Raw genomic sequence first — 17,421 nt, forward strand, 5'->3', positions numbered from 1 at the left:
ATCTACTTGGGCAACATGTCAAAATCCCTTCTCTACAAAAAATATAAAAAGTAGAGGGGTATGGTGGCTCACAGCTGTGGTCCCAGCTACTTGGGAGGCTGAGGCAGGAGGATGGCTTGAGCCAAGCAGGGAGAAGCTGCAGTTAGCACTAATCATGCAACAGAGTGTGAGATCCTGTCTCAATTAAAAAAGAAAAAGAAAAGCAACACAACAAAGTGAATAAAACTGCTGTATATATCTGTGTGCAGATTTTGTGTAAGGATATTTGCAACTCTTGGGTAAATATCAAGGAGCACAACTCCTGGTTAAACGTGTGTTTACTTTGCAAGAAATTGCCAAACTGTCTTCCAAAGCGGCTATACCATTTTGCATTTCCACAAGCAACTACTTTTTGGTTTCATTGATTTTTCTCTATTGATTTTGATTTTCAGTCGTAGTGATTTCTGCTCTAATTTTTATAATTTTATTTTTCTCTCTTTATCTTGGATTTAATATTCTCTTCTTTTTCTAGTTTCCCAAGACAGAAGCTTAGATTATTGACTTTTGATCTTTCTTTGGCTGGGTGTGGTGGTTCAGGCCTGTAATCCCAGCACTTTGAGAGGCGGAGGTCGGTGGATCACTTGAGGTCAGGAATTTGAGACCAGCCTGGCCAACATGGTGAAACCTTGTCTCTACTAAAAATAGAAAAATTAGCTGGGCGTGGTGGCACACCCCTGTAATCCTAGCTACCTGGGAGGCTAAGGAAGGAGAATTGCGTAAGCCCTGGGAGGCAGAAGTTGCAGTGCATTGAGATCATGCCACTGCACTCCAGCCTGGGTGACAGAGAGACCCTGTTTCAAAAAAAAAAAAAAAAAATTTTTTTTTTTTCCTAATACATGCATTAATTGCTGTAAATTTCTCTGTAAGCACTGCTTTTGCTGCATCCTACAAATGTTGGTAAGTTATGTTTTCATTTTCATTCAAAATATATTTAAATTTCTCTCGCAATTTCTTCTTTGGCCCGTGTGTTTAGAAATATGTTGTTTAATCTCCATTTTTGAGATTTTCCAGCCATCTTTCTGTTGCTGATTTCTAGTTTAATTCTGTCATTGTATGACAGCATGCTATACTGATTGCTTTTAAATTTGTGAAGCCGTGTTTTATAGTTCATAATGTGGTCTATGTTGATAACATTTTCCATGTGAACTTGAGAAGAGTTTGTATTCTGCTATTGGGCGAAGTAGCCTGTAGATCTGACCATAGATCAAATTCCTAGTCAAATGGAATTTGATGGTGCTGTTGAGTTCATCTATATCCTTATTGATTTTATGCCTTCTGGATCTGGCCCTTACTGATAGAAGGATGTTGAAATCCATAACTGTAATATAGTTGAGCATCCCTAATCCAAAAACCTAAAATCTGAAATATTTTAAATCTGGAACTTTCTGAGCAACTTACATGATGCCACAATTGGGTGATGAAGATGAATTAATACTAAAGAAAAAGTGCCTGTTGACCTCATGGGGAAAATGTGTGATGGGCTTACTGAAGGAGTAGAGCAGGGTGCATTTGTGACAGAACAAGGAATCATGTCTGTTTGTACAAATAGAGACTTTAAAGACAAAAGACTTGTTCATGAGGCAGCTGACTGGAGGAAAAACTTCAAAAAAGCAATCCAGTAGAATGCTTGCTCTTTCCTAAGGACCCACTTCCTGGTCCCTCAACTGCTTCTATTTTTTCTCACCTAAAAAAAAAAAATCAAACACAAGAAAGCACAGTATTGTAGGCAGAGAGCAAAGGCAAGCTGTTGTTTATTGTTGCTGTTAACAGCTGATACAGATATTCTGGTGCTGCTACCGTGTGGCTTAGGTATCCTGAACACATTATTTTTTCACTGTATTAATGGCATGCCATATTTTTTACTGTTAAGAACTTGTGTGTGAATTAGTGTAAGAGAATGGTTGCTGTTGGTAGCACATATATTCAATGTTGGGAATGATGACGATAACAAGCACAGATACCCACATGGGTTGAGCTAGTGACATCTTTGCTTTCTGATACTTCAATGAATATACACTTTGTTTCGTGCACAAAATTATTTAAAATATTACATAAAATTACTTTCAGGGAGTATAGAAGGTTTATATGAAACATAACTAAATTTTGTATTTAAACTTGGGTCCCATTCCCAAGATACTTCATTTTGTATATGTAAATATTTTGAAATGTAAAGCACTTTTGGTCCCAAGCATTTTGAATAAGGGATACTCAACCTGTAGTGGAGTTACATATCTCTTTCTATAGTTCCATTAGTTTTTTAATGTAATGCTTCTCTTTATCTTTGCTAACTTTTCTTCCTCCAAACTCTGCTTTCTCTAAAATTAATATAGGTTCTGCTTTCCTTTGATTGTTGGTAGCAAGCTGTATCTTTTCTTCATCCGTTTACTTTAAATCTGTGTATCTTTATAGTTAAAGTGGATTTCTTATATATAGCATAAAGTTGCATTTTGTTTTTGATCCACTCTGAGTCTCTTTTAATTAGTTTATTTAAATCTGTAACATTAAAAATGGTTATTTATGTAGTTGGAGTAATATTGTATCATATTTATGTTACTATTGTCAATTTTTTGCTCTTGTTCCTTTTTCCTATTTTTGCCTTCCTCTTTTCTGCCTTCTGTGGTTTTAATAGCATTTTATATGATGCCACTTTTTTCCTTTTTTAGCTTATCAAGGGTAGTTTTTGTTTTTAATTTCTCTGTTTGTTTGTTTGTTGTTGTTTTTTTATTGAGACAGAGTTTTGCTCTTGTTACCCAGGCTGGAGTGCAATCGCGCGATCTCGGCTCACTGCAACCTCCGCGTCCTGGGTTCAGGTAATTCTCCTGCCTCAGCCTCCTGAGTAGCTGGGATTACAGGCATGTGCCACCATGCCCAGCTAATTTTTTCCATTTTTAGTAGAGACGGGGTTTCACCATGTTGACCAGGATGATCTCGATCTCTTGACCTTGTGATCCACCTGCCTCGGCCTCCCAAAGTGCTGGGATTACAGGCATTGTTTTTAATTTTTAATAATTTTTTTTAATGTTTAAAAATAGAGACAGAGCCAGCCTGGCCAACATGGCGAATCCCCGTCTCTACTGGGTGTGGTGGAGGCATCTGTAGTCCCAGCTACTTGGGAGGCTGAGGCAGAAGAATCGCTTGAACCCTGGAAGAGGAGGTTGCAGTGAACCAAGATCGTGCCACCGCACTCCAGCTTGAGCGACAGAGCGAGACTTTGTCTCAAAAAAAAAAGAAAAAAGAGAGAGTTTCACCATGTCACAAAGGCTGATCTTGGACTCCTGAGCTCAAGTGGTTCGTCCACTTTGGTCTTTCTAAGTGCTGGGATTATAGGTGTGAGCCACTGTCCCTAGCCAGTTTAAGTTTTTAAACTTTTTTAGTGATTGCCCTGTAGTTTGCAATATAGATTTACAAGAAATTCAAGTCTACTTTATTTCTTTGTCCTTCTCTTTTTCTCTTTCTTTCTGCTTTTTTTGGGGTGGTGGGGGCAGAGATGGAGCCTTGCTGTATCACCCAGGCTGGTGTGCAGTGATGTGGTATCGGCTCACGCAACCTCTGCCACCCAGGTTCAAGCTATTCTCCCACCTCAGTCTCCCCGGTAGCTGGGACTCCAGGCACCTGCCACCACGCCTGGCTAGTTTTTTTTTTTTTTTTTTATAAGAGACGGGGTTTCACCATGTTGGACAGGCTGGTCTTGAACTCCTGTGCTCAAGTGATTCATCTGCCTCAGCCTCCCAAAGTGCTGGGATTATAGGTGTGAGCCACCACATCTGGCCTCTTTCTTTCTCCTTCCCTTTCTTGCTTTCTTTCTCTTTTTCTCCCCTTTTCCCTCCTCTGCCCCCCCCCGCTTTTTTCTTTAAAAAAAAAAAAAACTTCCCCTTTCCAAGCCTACTTTGAAATAACATTACATTGCTTCAAGGGTAGTGCCACCTACCTTATAATGACAAAATATAGTTGGCCTTCTGTATCCATGGGTTTTGTGTCTGTGGATTCAACCAAACGCAAACTGAAAATATCCAGAAAAACGCCACTGTGCCTGTACTAAACATGTACATTATTGTCTTTTTTTCCTAAATGATACATTATAACACCGATTTACATAGCTTTTGTATTTGGTATTACTAATAATCTAGAGACAATTTAAAGTATTTGGGGGGGTTTGCCTAGATTAGTTGCAAATACTACACCATTTTATATAAGAGACTTGAGCATCCATGGAGTTTGGTGTTGAAGGGGGTCCTGGGACCAGTCCTTCACAGATACCGAAGGATGGCTGTATTCCCAGTTCCTCTCTCAAGGCCGGTTGTATCACTGCTGCCATTCATTTTGTGTGCACATACAATGTTGCTCAATTAAGACAAGAAAAATAGGCCAGTGATGCTGTGGCTCATGCCTGTAATCCCAGCATTTTGGAAGGCCTACGTGGGAGGATCCCTTGAGCCCAGGAGTTTGAGACCACCCTGGGCAATGTAGTGAGACTCCATCTCTACAAAAAATGAAAAAAATTGGCTGGCATGATGGAGCATTCCTATAGTCCCAGCTACTTGGGAGGTTAAGGCAGGAGGTTCACTTGAGTTTTGGGAGTTTGAGGTTGCAGTGATCTATAATGTTAACCACTGCTCTAGCCCGGGTGAAAGAGTGAGACCCTGTCTCAAAAATAAACGAATAAATAAAAGTGTTTATGTTATTTTTATTTATTTTTTCTTTAATGTTCTTCCTTTATATAGATCTGAGCTTCTCACCTATGTTTTCCTTTTTTTTTTTGAGATGGAGTCTTGCTCTGTCGCCCATGCAGCGGTGTGATCTTGGCTCACTGCAACCTCTGCCTCCTGGGTTCAAGCACTTCTCTTGGCTCAACCTCCCGAGTAGCTAGGATTACAAGTGCCCACCACCAAGCCTGGCTATATTTTCCATCTTTCTAAAGATCTCCTTTTTAACATTCCTTACAAGGCAGGTCTGCAGGTGACAAATTTTATCTCTTTTTGTTTGCCTGGAAAAGTCTTCTATTTCTCCTTCCCTTTGAGGTATAATTCTGTAGGATATAAAACTGTAGGATAGTAGTTTTTTCCCTCTCAACACGTTAGATAATTTCCTTTGCTATCTTCTTACTTTGCATGGTTTCTGAGAAGTTTTCTTTCAAGATGCCTTTCTTTTCCCTTTCCTTTACCCTTTCCCTTTTTCCCTTTCCAAGAGAATCTTGCTCTGTCACCCAGGCTGGAGTGCAGTGGCCTGATTTCAGCTCACTGCAGTCTCCACCTCCTGGGTTCAAGCAATTCTCCTGCTTCAGCCTCTGGAGCAGTTGGGATCACAGGCACGTGTCACCATGCCCGGCTAATTTTTGTATTTTAGTAGAGATGGGGTTTCACCTTGTTGGCCAGGCTGGTCTCAAACTCCTGAGCTCAAGTGATCCGCCCACCTTGATCTGGGATTACAGGTGTAAGCCACCGCACCTGGTCAAGATTTCTTTTCTTTACCTTCGATTTTCTACAGTTTGAATATTTGATATTCCTAGATGTAGTTTTTTTCAGGCATTTATTTGGCTCTGAGCTTCCTGGATTTGTGGTTTGGTGTCTGTTATTAATTTCTGGGAAATTCTCAGTGTTTGCTTCACATTGCGTCTCTTCCTTTCTTTCTCATCCTACTTGAAATTCCATAATGTGTCAGTTATGCCTTTTGTACTTGTCTCATAGTTCCTAATATTCTGGGGTGCTTCTCTCTGCTTTTCAGTTTTGGAAGTTTCCATTAAGATGTTCTCAAGCTCAGAGGTATTTTACTTAGTCCTGTCCAGTCTGCGAAAGGCATTCTTCATTTCTGTTAAAGTCTTTATCCATAGTATTTTTTGATTCTTAGAAGTTCCATCTCTGTATATATTGTCCATCTATTCTTTCACGTTGTCTACATTATGTTAGAGACTTTAGCATATTAATCATAGCATATTGATTTCCCCAAGTGTTAAGAGGTGACGATGGGATCTAAACAACTATACCCCTTTGTGACTTCTCAGAATTATGTGCAGATCTGTGTGTAGCCAAAGACTTAAGATATCCTCCCTCAAATGCCGACTTTTTGAATTTTCCTTCTGAGTCGATCCCTTCTTGCCCACATGCATTCCCACAAATTCCAGCCACCCCACCCTCACCACTGACTTACAACGTGGTAAAAAGATGGTGTTCATGGTTCCCCCTTCATGTACCATTGCCCAAAAGTTGCTTTCAGGAATGAGGTCCGGGCCTGTGCACGGTTTCTGTGTTTTCTGCTCCCACGTCCCACGCACTTGTGCTGCCTATTGCCCAGTGTCTAAAACCAGGTGTTTCATATATTTCATCCTGTTTTTCAGTTGTTTATGACAGTAAGACAGTTCTGTATCATTTAGCACTTTATGGCTAGGATTGTCACTTAGTCTTGTTTTGGTCTTTTGGTCTTTTTAAATTTTATTTTATTTTTTGAGACAGGGTCTTACTCTGTTGCCCAGGCTGGAGTACAGTGGTGGGATGTTGGCTCACTGCAACCTCTGCCTTCTGGGTTCAAGTGATCCTCCCACCTTAGCTTCCCAACTGCTGAGATTACAGGCATACTCCATCATGCCTGTCTGATTTTTTGTATTTTTAGGAGAGACTGGGTTTCACCATCTTGGCCAGGCTGATCTCAAACTCCTGACCTCAAGTGATCCACCATACTTGGCCTCCTTTCAAAGTGTTTGGATTATGGGCATGAACCACTTTGCCCAGTTAGGTTTTTTGTTTGTTTGCTTCTGTTTTTTGAGTCAAAGTCTTTCTCTGTCACCCAGGCTGGACAGCAGTGGCACAAACACAGCTTACAGCAGCCTAAACCTCCTGGGCTCAAGCACTCCTTCGACCTCAGCCTCCTGAGTGGCTGGGACCACAGGCACATACCACTACACCTGGTTCATTATTTTTTTGTAGTGACAAGGTCTTGCTGTGTTACCCAGGATGGTCTCAAACTCCTGGCTTCAACTAGTCTTCCTGCCTTGGCCTCCCAGAGTGCTGGGATTACAGGCATGAGCCTCTACGCCAGGCTGACACTTAGTTTTTCTTGTAGCTCTTGTCCATGCAGTTCTGGTTTTGTGCTTTCATGGCTAATTTGAGTGGGTAGAGAACTGTTGCCTCTGTTAATGTCTTTCAAGAATCTCTTCTGTGTATCTCCTTTTTAAAAGTTCAGTAAACAAATAGCTTTCTTACATGTTTGCTGGTAATGGTGTGTTTTCTTTTCATGTTCTTTATAGCAGTTTTGCAGAAGTTAAGATTTTCTTGAGTTATGAGGTATTTTTATATCTGGTTTTCATTGACTGTATACTCATCTCTCTTACAGGCCATTCTGGAGTATCTGCCAACATGATGAAGAAGAGAACGTCCCACAAGTAAGCAGTTCTGAAACCTGATTCTAAATAGTGTTTTGTGACCTTTTGTCCACAGCATATAAGATCACCTAGGTAAGGTCCCCTCCCTTGTGATTGAGGGCCTCTTAGCTCACAGGAGATGTAGGGTGTGATGAGGAATAGTATCTAGTCATCTTCTCTGTCCCTTCCCTTTTCCTTGGTCTGGCTGAAGTGTGCCAGGTCTACCTGTAACTATTAAAAGGCTTTTGGACATGATTTTTCTTCAGATGAATGGGAACTGGGCCAATGGAAGGAAAACCGTTCTGGCATGTGTGGCAGGTGCGTGGGGAACCTCTCCCTCTTCTCTCCTTGGAATGACTGTGTGGGCCTGGTGTGTAGCTTCCTCTCCTGGTCTTGGTCCACTGTTTGACAAGGAGCTCCTTTTGGGCAGAGACTGTGTCTTATGCTGGGAGGGCCTGCCTAGGATGCTGTCACGCGCTCACTGCTTTATAGCATTTTTAAATGAAGGAAAAACTTACGAACTTAAGGAAAGCATATCCATGTTAAAAGACAATGCAATAACCATGTATTTAAACTGACAAGTATGCTCTCAATCCTAAATTCTGTAGATACCAGCTTACAGAATCCACTTTTTTCACTAAATTTTTTTTTGTTTGTGACAGTTACATCCAAAAAAGAAAATTATGATTCTATTAATATCTTCAATTATAATATTCACTTTTACTTTATTATATACAATAGATTTGACAGCTACCCTCTACTGATAACTTTGCCAGTACAAACTGGAAATGTCACTCTAACAATCTGTTCTGATTGTAAGACTCTTCTTAATCATAGATTATTAAATAAGGAGAAGACACTCCTTGACTCTAGCACCGTGTGAGGCACTCTTTAAAACATTTTTCCCCAAAATATTTATATTGAAAGTGTATGCTCCTTTGCCACCACACTGTAATAGCTGAAGTGGATGAGAGGCCTCTTAGCGCTCACGGAAGGGCTGATGAATAGGAATGCCCTTCAGTAATTGTTAGTGATTGTACCAAACAAAAATCTCCAAAATGTGTACCTGATACATAATGTAAATATTTGTAATATTTAGCTTAAGAAACTGCCCGTAAAGTAAAAATGTGAAAGTAAGCTACATATGTTCTTGTTTCTCTGAGATTTAATAGTTTCTTAAATTTTATCCATGTGCTCATCACCTTCATGGTTTTGCCATGTCCAGTGATATGTTTCCATTCATTATCATGTCATTACCATGAATGGTAAGCCATGTCTTGCCATAAATAGAACATAACAATAAAAACAAATATAAGCTGTAAATATTAGGTAATGATGAAAAACTTAATTACAGTTGGAGACAAAGGCAAGTTAAACCTTAACTTTGCAAGACCAGAACAGTTCATTCAAAATAGATTTTGCAAATTAAGTTAAAGGCTTTTAGAATGTTAATATGCGTCCTAATCATTTTTTCGTATTTTCTTATCATCTATGATTAAAAGAGTTCATTTAGTTTGGATTTCAGATATTAATGGGGCTTTTGGGTTGTTAATTGGGTTTTGTGCAAGAAGATTCTGTGTGCCTCATCCTAATAAGCAGTATTATTTATTAATTCATAGATTTGATTCCCTAAACCATAAGAAACAAGCACCTACCTAAAGTTTATATGTATAGTAACTTAAAGAATCATCCTCTGTGTTCCACATTTGGGGACCTTGATTTAGTGCTTTCACAGGCATACATACTTGTCTTGAAGACTGGAAGCCTTGAACCCATTACTGTCTAGCAAAAAGGAGAAATTGAAAGGAAAAGTTGTCAGTCCCATTTTCCTGTTCTCAATGCAAATCTGAAGATGGATAGAAGGAAAGGCTGAAACACAAGTATCCACATTCCCGAATGATGATTATTAATTTCTTTCACTTGGAGTGAGCAGGGATGGCTTTATGGAGCTTTGAAGAGGCTCTCCCAGGTGCTGGTCTTAGAGTTAGGAAGCCTGATGGAGTTCGGCTGTTAGGCCTGTGGAAGTTCCTTAAAGTGTCTGAGGTTGGCTTACTCCTTTCTAAAATTAAGGTATTGGACTAAAACAATGAGGTTTGAAGCTTTTTAGCATAGATTTCTTTCTAAAATGCAGTTTTTATGGAAACCAAATATAAGAAAACAGAACTATAGGTCTTTCTTTTTTCTTTCCTTTCCTTTTCATTTAATTTCTTTTTTTTCCTTCCCCCCACCACCGCCAGTAAGCCTTTTGCTCTCCTAAAAAGGTTTTTCAACACAAGATGTCAGCACAGAGGAGTAGTACTTTCAGAACTTCTTTGAAGTGTTGAGCAGAGTACATAATGTTTCCTACAGTCTCAGTTTTCTTTTTTGGGAACATGAAGACATAGTGTTCGTTCTAAATCGTGCTACCCAAGGTGTGGTTCGTGGATTGGCTGCAGCATCAATTCAGCAGTTGGGAACTTCTAGAAATTCTTTGGTTCCTCTCTTCAGGCTGCTGAATCCAAGAGGCTTTGGGGGCTGGTCTGGGGAATCTCATAGAGGCTCTCCAGGTGATTCAGATGCATGCTGAAGTTTGAGAAGCACTGGCCTAAATCATTGTTGAAATGATATCGTAAGCACATTGGAACACTAAGTTAAATTGTGGTCGGAAATTAGCACACAAAACTATAGCAATGAAAGGTGGTTACAGTGCTGTGTAATTGTTTACCATTTACTCAAATTCAAATTACAGGATAAGTTCTCTTTAGCCATTACACAGATATCAGTTTATCTCTAATGATACTAAATACCTTTCATTCACTTTATTTTGTTCCTCAATTATATGTTTCAAGAAATAGCTTCTGGAGTTATGAAACAAGAAAAGAGATTATAGATGTTTAATTCTGGCTGCATTTCAAGATGTCATAGGTTGAATGAAGTATCTTGGTATTTGCTTTACTGTATTGCTCTGTGAGGGGATGTTACTAACTGGTAAATGAGAGCTAAGAATATTTTAGACTCTTTCCCAAGAAAATATAAGAGATTGAAGGGCTTTTAGAAATACGTATATTCAGAGAGTTTTTAAATCAAAATCACTATATTCAAAAAAACCTTAATTTTAAATCACGTTGGAGTTGCTAATCACTCTTCTCTATTGGGGATATTCTGAATGATCCAGATATAACTAAAGGGTGTTTGTTTTTATTTTATTCCTTTGCTAGTAATTCCAAATAGTTTGCTTTTATATACGCTATTTCAACTGATGGAAATAAGCTTTAACTTTTACTATTAATAGTTTTTCCTGATTTTATTTTTTTAGAACTCGTAGCAGGTGATTAGAAATTAAAATTTCTTAGAACTTGTTCAATATAAAAATAACCTTTTACTTTGGGAAATTTTAAATATACACAAAAATATAGAGTAGTATATCGTAAGTCTTGGCATTCCTCACCTAGCTTCAGTAATCTACATTTTGCCAAATAGCAGATATTCTTAGTGTATCTAAACCTGTCTTGAAGTAGGTATTAGTTGGAAGAACTGAAAAGAATTTATTAACAGCTTCCATATTTCAGTACTCTTGGGAGTGAACACAGTCTAGGTTTGTTTAAACACCCATACTTGTGAACTTTGGCTGCTGAGCAGCTTGTGCATTCAAGGCCCAGTGATTTTAACAAGTAGCATATTATTCTAATTACTCGGTTTTTTGCCTTCAGGGGAAAATTACCTTTGTTTGCTTTGCCTTTTCAGTCAAATTTAGTTATTAAGTAAATTGGACAGAAGTATGTGTAACAGATATTCTTTAATTCTTCTTTTGGAAATAGTAAAATTACATTCTGAAAGAAGAACTGCTCTTGAACCACAAAAAGGCAATAGAAATTAATGTAGGAATTGCTATCCTTAAAATATGTAAATCTGTTTATATATATAATTTATTGGTGAATTAGTATGCACATTAATAAAGCAATAATTTAAAATTGTGTTTTATGTGGCTGCAAAACTGAAATACTTAAGTTGTAGAAAATTTTGAAAACAGGTAAACACAGAGGAACAAAACTTATTTATAATGCCATCACCCAAAGATTATCTGTTAATAATTTAATGTATATTGTCAAAAACTTTTTCTTACATACCTATAAGGATTGTATATAAAAATTTTTCATGTGGTCATATTTTATACACTTGTGGGTTTTAAAAATTTTTCTGAGACTAGGTGCAGTGGTTCACACCTGTAACCCCAGCAGTTTGCCGGAGCCAAAGTGGAAAGACTGCTTGAGCCTAGGAGTTTGAGAGCAGCCTGGGCAACATAGTGAGACCCTGTCTCTAAAAAAAATAAAACATTAGCTGGGCATGGTGGCAGGCGTCCGTACGTAGTTCCAGCTACTTGGGAGGCTGAAGCAAGAGGATTCTCTCTTTTTTTTTTTTGAGACAAAGTTTCGCTCTTGTTACCCAGGCTGGAGTGCAATGGCGTGATCTCAGCTCACCACAACCTCTGCCTCCTGGGTTCAGGCAGTTCTCCTGCCTCAGCCTCCCGAGTAGCTGGGATTACAGGCACGCGCCACCATGCCCACCTAATTTTTGTATTTTTAGTAGAGATGGGGTTTCACCATGTTGACCTGGATGGTCTCGATCTCTTGACCTCATGATCCACCCGCCTCGGCCTCCCAAAGTACTGGGATTACAGGCGTGAGCCACCGTGCCCGGCCTATTTTTTGTATTTTTAGTAGAGACGGGGTTTCACCATGTTGACCAGGATGGTCTCGATCTCTTGACCTCGTGATCCACCCGCCTCGGCCTCCCAAAATGCTGGGATTACAGTTGTGAGCCACCACGCCCGGCTTGCAAAAGGATTCTTTGAGCTGAGGAGTTTGAGGACAGTTTGGACAACATAGCAAGACCCCGTTTCTTTACAATTAAATTCTTTTTAATGCTTTTAATATGTATATAGTTATTTTATCATGGAGATATATACTCTGAACTTTTTAATTATTGGGGCCTGTTGTTAAACATTTTATATGTTTAGTTTCCCCTATTAGCAGTATCTTTGTGCACATCCATTATTATTTTCTTCTGATAAATTTGTAGATATGGACTCACTGGAACAATGGAAACTCCAAATGGTAAGACTTTGGACAGATCCTGCCAAACTAATCACTAGAAAGGTTTTATTCATTTTATACAGAGGTAGAAAATAGTACTTCATCACAATTTACATTAAAATTATTAAAATTCTAAGTTTTTGTTATTGTTAATACGAAAAGATCATCCTGCTGGCAGACCAGAACACTAAGAAATTTCTAGATCTCAAGTAGATAGGAACAAATTTATATCAAGATTCCACCAAGGAACTCTGATGCCAAAAAGTAAATAATCAAATTAGATCTAGAATGCTGCCAGGATCAGAGATAATAAGGGCTGGACAAAGATTGGCTTAGGTACAGTCACCAAAATAATTAAAATGGTAAGAAAATTAATTGCACAGAATTGTCACTGGAACAGAAGATGCTCAGCTTACCTTTTCTTGACTTAAAGATACCTGTCACTTCTTAGCCTCTGTGCATTTACCAGGGTCGTGGCTTCTGTCATCAGAACCTGCATTTACTACTGAGAGGCCAGAGAGTCTGACTTGAGCTGAAGACATGCATTGTATCTGCAGATGGCACTTCATCTTGACTTACATCTACAAATACTGACACCAAGAATCATGAGGCATCTTAGAGCACTAAACATATAAAAGACAGTCACTAGTCAAAACAGAAGAACAAGCCAACAATCACTATGTATGTATAGGAAACAGAGGAGACCTGATCCTAATGAGTTTCTGGAATAATCAGGAAAAAAACGAAACTTATCTTCAGATATCAGAAAGCATGTTCATTAAAAAGAAAAACCATTTAAGATATGATGACAATGAAACAACCAGTTTTTAGACATTAAAAATATTTTGCAAGTTATTTAATAGGCTGAAAGTAGAGTTTACTTAATTCACTAACAATTGAAATAAAGATTTCTTCAAGATAAAAAGTATGAGAGGGCAGTTGAATCATGGAGGATTGATCCAGAAGTGCTACTATTTGTCTAATGAGATTGCAAAAGGGGGTGAAGGAGAAGGAGAAGAATAATCCAGGCTACATATGGGTGATAATATTCCTTTGTTCTCTTCAGATTGACCAAATTCTTGTGAGGGATAATTAAAAACACATGTCACAGGTCTTACTGACATTTTAGAATCTAGGAATAAAGAAAATTCTAAAATACCTTGAAGACCCAGCACTTTGGGAGCCTGAGCTGAGGCAGATCACTTGAGGACAGGAGTTTGAGCCAGCCTGACCAACATGGCAAAACCCTGTCTCTACTAAAAGTGCAAAAATCAGCTGGGTATGGTGGTGCACACCTGTAATCCCAGCTACTTGGGAAGCTGAGGCATGAGAATCATGTGAACCTGGGAGGTGGAGGTAGCAGTGAGCTGAGATTGCGCCACTGCACTCCAGCCTGGGTGATTGAGACTTTCTCTCTCCCAAAAGAAAGTAATATAAAACACCTTGAAGAGAAAATTGCCCCTCAAAAGAACAAGAATCAGATTGGCTTCTATCGTCTAATTCTAGATGAGAAAAGAAAAAAATTTTTTTCTCTCAAAGTACTGAGGGAAAAAAGATTTTGAAACTGATTTGTATACATAGGCAATTCAGGGATGAGGGCAAAATAATATTTTGAGGCTTAGAAGAATCTAGCAAGTTTATATTTCTGAACTTTATCTCAAAGAATTACCAGAGGATGTGTCTAGGAGGACAGAATATATGTGAGAAGAAAACATGAAAATATTGAGCAAAAAGCCTTTCTTGTTTCTAAATAATGCAGCAATTTGAAAAGTTACTATTAAGATAGTAGCAAAACGGGCCGGGCGTGGTTCATGCCTGTAATCCCAGCACTTTGGGAGGCTGAGACGGGTGGATCACGAGGTCAAGAGATCGAGACCATCCTCGCCAACATGGTGAAACCCCGTCTCTACTGAAATACAAAAATTAGCTGGGCGTGGTGGCACATGCCTGTAGTCCCAGCTACTTGGGAGGCTAAGGCAGGAGAAATGCTTGAACCCGGGAGGCGGAGGTTGCAGTGAGCTGAGATTGCGCCACTGCACTCCAGCCTGGCGCCTGGTGACAGAGCAAAACTCTGTCTCAAAAAAAAGAAAGTAGCAAAATGAAAAATAACGGTTTGGAACAAAAGCCTACATTTCACCAATACAGGAGAATTAGCCAGGTAAGGTTTAAAGTCTTTCTTTTAAGGATTTTTGTTTGGTGTTAGTGTTGCTTTGGATAGGGGGTGAAAAGTATAGGTTTTGATTAATCATAAATTTTAATAGAAAAATGAGAGTTTAGGTATGACGTTTGTAAAGTTAAAGGTAATTTCTGGAAGACTAGAAGTAGGATACATCATTTGCACTAGAAGCTTTATTTAGTGAAAAGAAACTTCAGTCATTCTAGCTGCACTGATACAGGAAGAGAGGAAAGTGAGGAAAAGAAAACAGAAGACAAGTATATAACACAGAACAAAATGTTAAATATGAGACTCATAGTATGATTTACCACAGCAAAAGCTAACTTTTTTTTAATAAGATGAGTACATAAAATCAGGTCAAAAGGGAGGAATATGCATCTTCAGAATTAAAGGACCCTGGGTCCAGTTTGAGGAGTAGTTCTGGCCGGATGCAAGCCCCTTGTGTAATGGCCAAAGGGAGGAGACCTTCTTTGCTCCTTGGAGGTGTCCAGTATTAAAACTGTTTATTCCGCAATACGGTTCTAGACATTATCAGGAGCAACTGCAGATAATTTCCGTTTACAGAGGAATGCTGCTAACAAGTGTAGGAGGGAGCAGCGACAAGTAAAAATTCTGCTGTCATATAGGTCAGGTTTATGTTGGTTTTGTTAAAATCAAGGGTAGAGGCTGGGCATGGTGGCTCACGCCTGTAATCCCAGCACTTTGGGAGGCCGAAGCTGGAGGATCACAAGGTCAAGAGATCAAGACCATCCTGGCCAACATGGTGAAATGCCATCTCTACTAAATATACAAAAATTAGACAGGCGTGGTGGCACGTGCCTATAGTCCCTGCTACTAGGGAGGCTGAGCCAGGAGAATCACTTGAACCCAGGAGGTAGAGGTTGCAGTGAGCTGATTTCATGCCACTGTACTCCAGCCTGGCGACAAAGACTCCACCTCAATAAATAAATAAATAAAATCAAAGGTAGAAAATTTCATGCTGTTAGAGAGAGGGGAACACATGGAGAGGGAAGGGGGAAGATTTATATTAAAGAATTGGCTAATGCAATTATGGGGACTGACAAGTTTAAAATCTGCAGGGGAGGCCAGCCATCTAGAGACCCAGGGAAGAGTTGAAGCTGCAGCACGAACAGGCAGTCTGGAGGCAGAATCCCTTCCTTCTCCGTGGAGGCCATTGTTTTTCTTGGATGAGATGCACCTATGTTATGAGGGCAGCCTGCTGTGTTCATAGTCTGCGATCCAAAGTTTCATTCCCGCTAAGAAATGCTTTCAGAGAAACATCTAGACTAGTTAGTGTTTGACCACGTATTTGAGTGCTGTGGTATAACCAAATTGACACACAAAGTTAACCACCATACTGGTGAAGATGATGTATTTGCTTATAATTTTAGTAGTAATCATGGAATGTCTGTGTAAATTACAAAATGGGACACATGACTGAATTCTGTCCTTAGTGAGGCTTAGGAACTAACCTTAGCCTTTGCGCTAAATGTGAAGAAAGCCTGATCCTGTTCAGGGAGTAACTCACTGGGTCTTTTGCTTAGAAACCAAAAGAAGATATGTAACTGGTTGTCAGTTTAAGGAAAAAAGTATTGCTAAAAAGGATTCTTGTGTTCTAAAGTGGAAATGTTATCTCCTTCATCAGCTGTTTTCCTGAAGAAGCCAATTGGATATTATTTTATATTCCAAGAGATTATGCAAATGTCTAAAAAAATCCCCTTTTTCTTCTACCTCTGTGTAGTAAAGTTACAGACTTTTTGTTTATTTTTAGGTGATATATATTGGTTTCTTACGGTGAACAGTTTTGAATTTAGCTCTTTGTCATCTCCTTTCTCTCTACAATCCTAATTTTAATCCTTTTTTTATGCAAGTGTTGTAAGACAGTCAGTATACTTACTCTACTTAACATATGCTTTCCTCCTGTTTTGAGAGTTGTGTTAAATTTGTAATATCAGAACAGATAATGGTTACACACTATTGTCTCTCCTTGCCATCATTCAGTTAAATTAATTCATTGCGTTCTCCCAGTGCTGTGCTGAACCTTCTCTGTGAGTTCCTTGATTATCTGAAGCTCATCGTCATGTAATTTTGTAAGAACAGTATCCCCTGCCTTCTGACATACTCATTACAGTTTTTGTCTGTGGCCTTTATACTTGAAGGTAGTGTACATTCTTGGCTGATGAACAAATCTTTGGCTCACATGTTCTTTTCCCTGAGAACCTTAAGTTTATTACTCTGTTGCCTTCTGGCATAGAGTGTTGCTCTCAAATTCTGAGTCCTTCCCTTACACATGATTTGGTTCTTTTGTCTAAATGCCCAAAGGGTGTTATTTTCTTAAAAATTCATTTATTTGACTTGGAGATGCCTTAGCTCCAGTCATTCTGTTTTCCCAGGAGGTGCCTTTGTATATTCAATTGTTTTGTTTCAGGAAGGTTTTCTTGAATTGCGGTTTTTCGTACTCTCATCTGTGAACTTTGATTTTAGTTTTTAGTTCTTCTGTTATACAGAAGTTGGAATATTTGTTACCATCTCTTAATTCTTTTTGCTTTTGTCCCCATCTGTCCCCTTTTCATTGTCCACTTCCCTTACATGCTCTCATGGTGTCTATTTCTTCTCATGTTCTAGTTTAGTCTTTGTTTCTAAAAAAAAAAAAAATCAAATTACTATTGGTTCTTTATTTTCTGTGGTAGTTCTTACATGTTTTCTTGTCTGGCTATCTCATTTTTCATCTTTTCTATTTGTGATATATGTTCTTAGATTAGTTAGGGTTCTCCAGGGAAATA

At 38.9% G+C, this 17,421-nt stretch overlaps 1 protein-coding gene across 6 annotated transcripts in view; it reads left to right on the plus strand.

The window, feature by feature from the left end:
• SPIN1 (spindlin 1) overlaps positions 1 to 17,421 on the plus strand; it is an 82,128-nt gene that overhangs the window by 46,035 nt on the left and 18,672 nt on the right. For 4 of the 6 annotated variants that reach the window (XM_035299249.3, XM_035299235.3, XM_035299277.3 and 1 more), the window contains one exon: positions 7,363 to 7,411. In XM_035299249.3, coding sequence (XP_035155140.1) covers positions 7,363 to 7,411 — 49 coding nt within the window. Of the gene's footprint in view, positions 1 to 4,800; positions 4,996 to 7,362; positions 7,412 to 17,421 lie in introns of all 6 variants that reach the window. The other 2 variants (XM_035299265.3, XM_035299272.3) reach the window with 2 other exon arrangements.

This window comes from Callithrix jacchus, chromosome 1, assembly GCF_049354715.1.
Source record: "Callithrix jacchus isolate 240 chromosome 1, calJac240_pri, whole genome shotgun sequence".
NCBI lineage: Eukaryota > Metazoa > Chordata > Mammalia > Primates > Cebidae > Callithrix > Callithrix jacchus.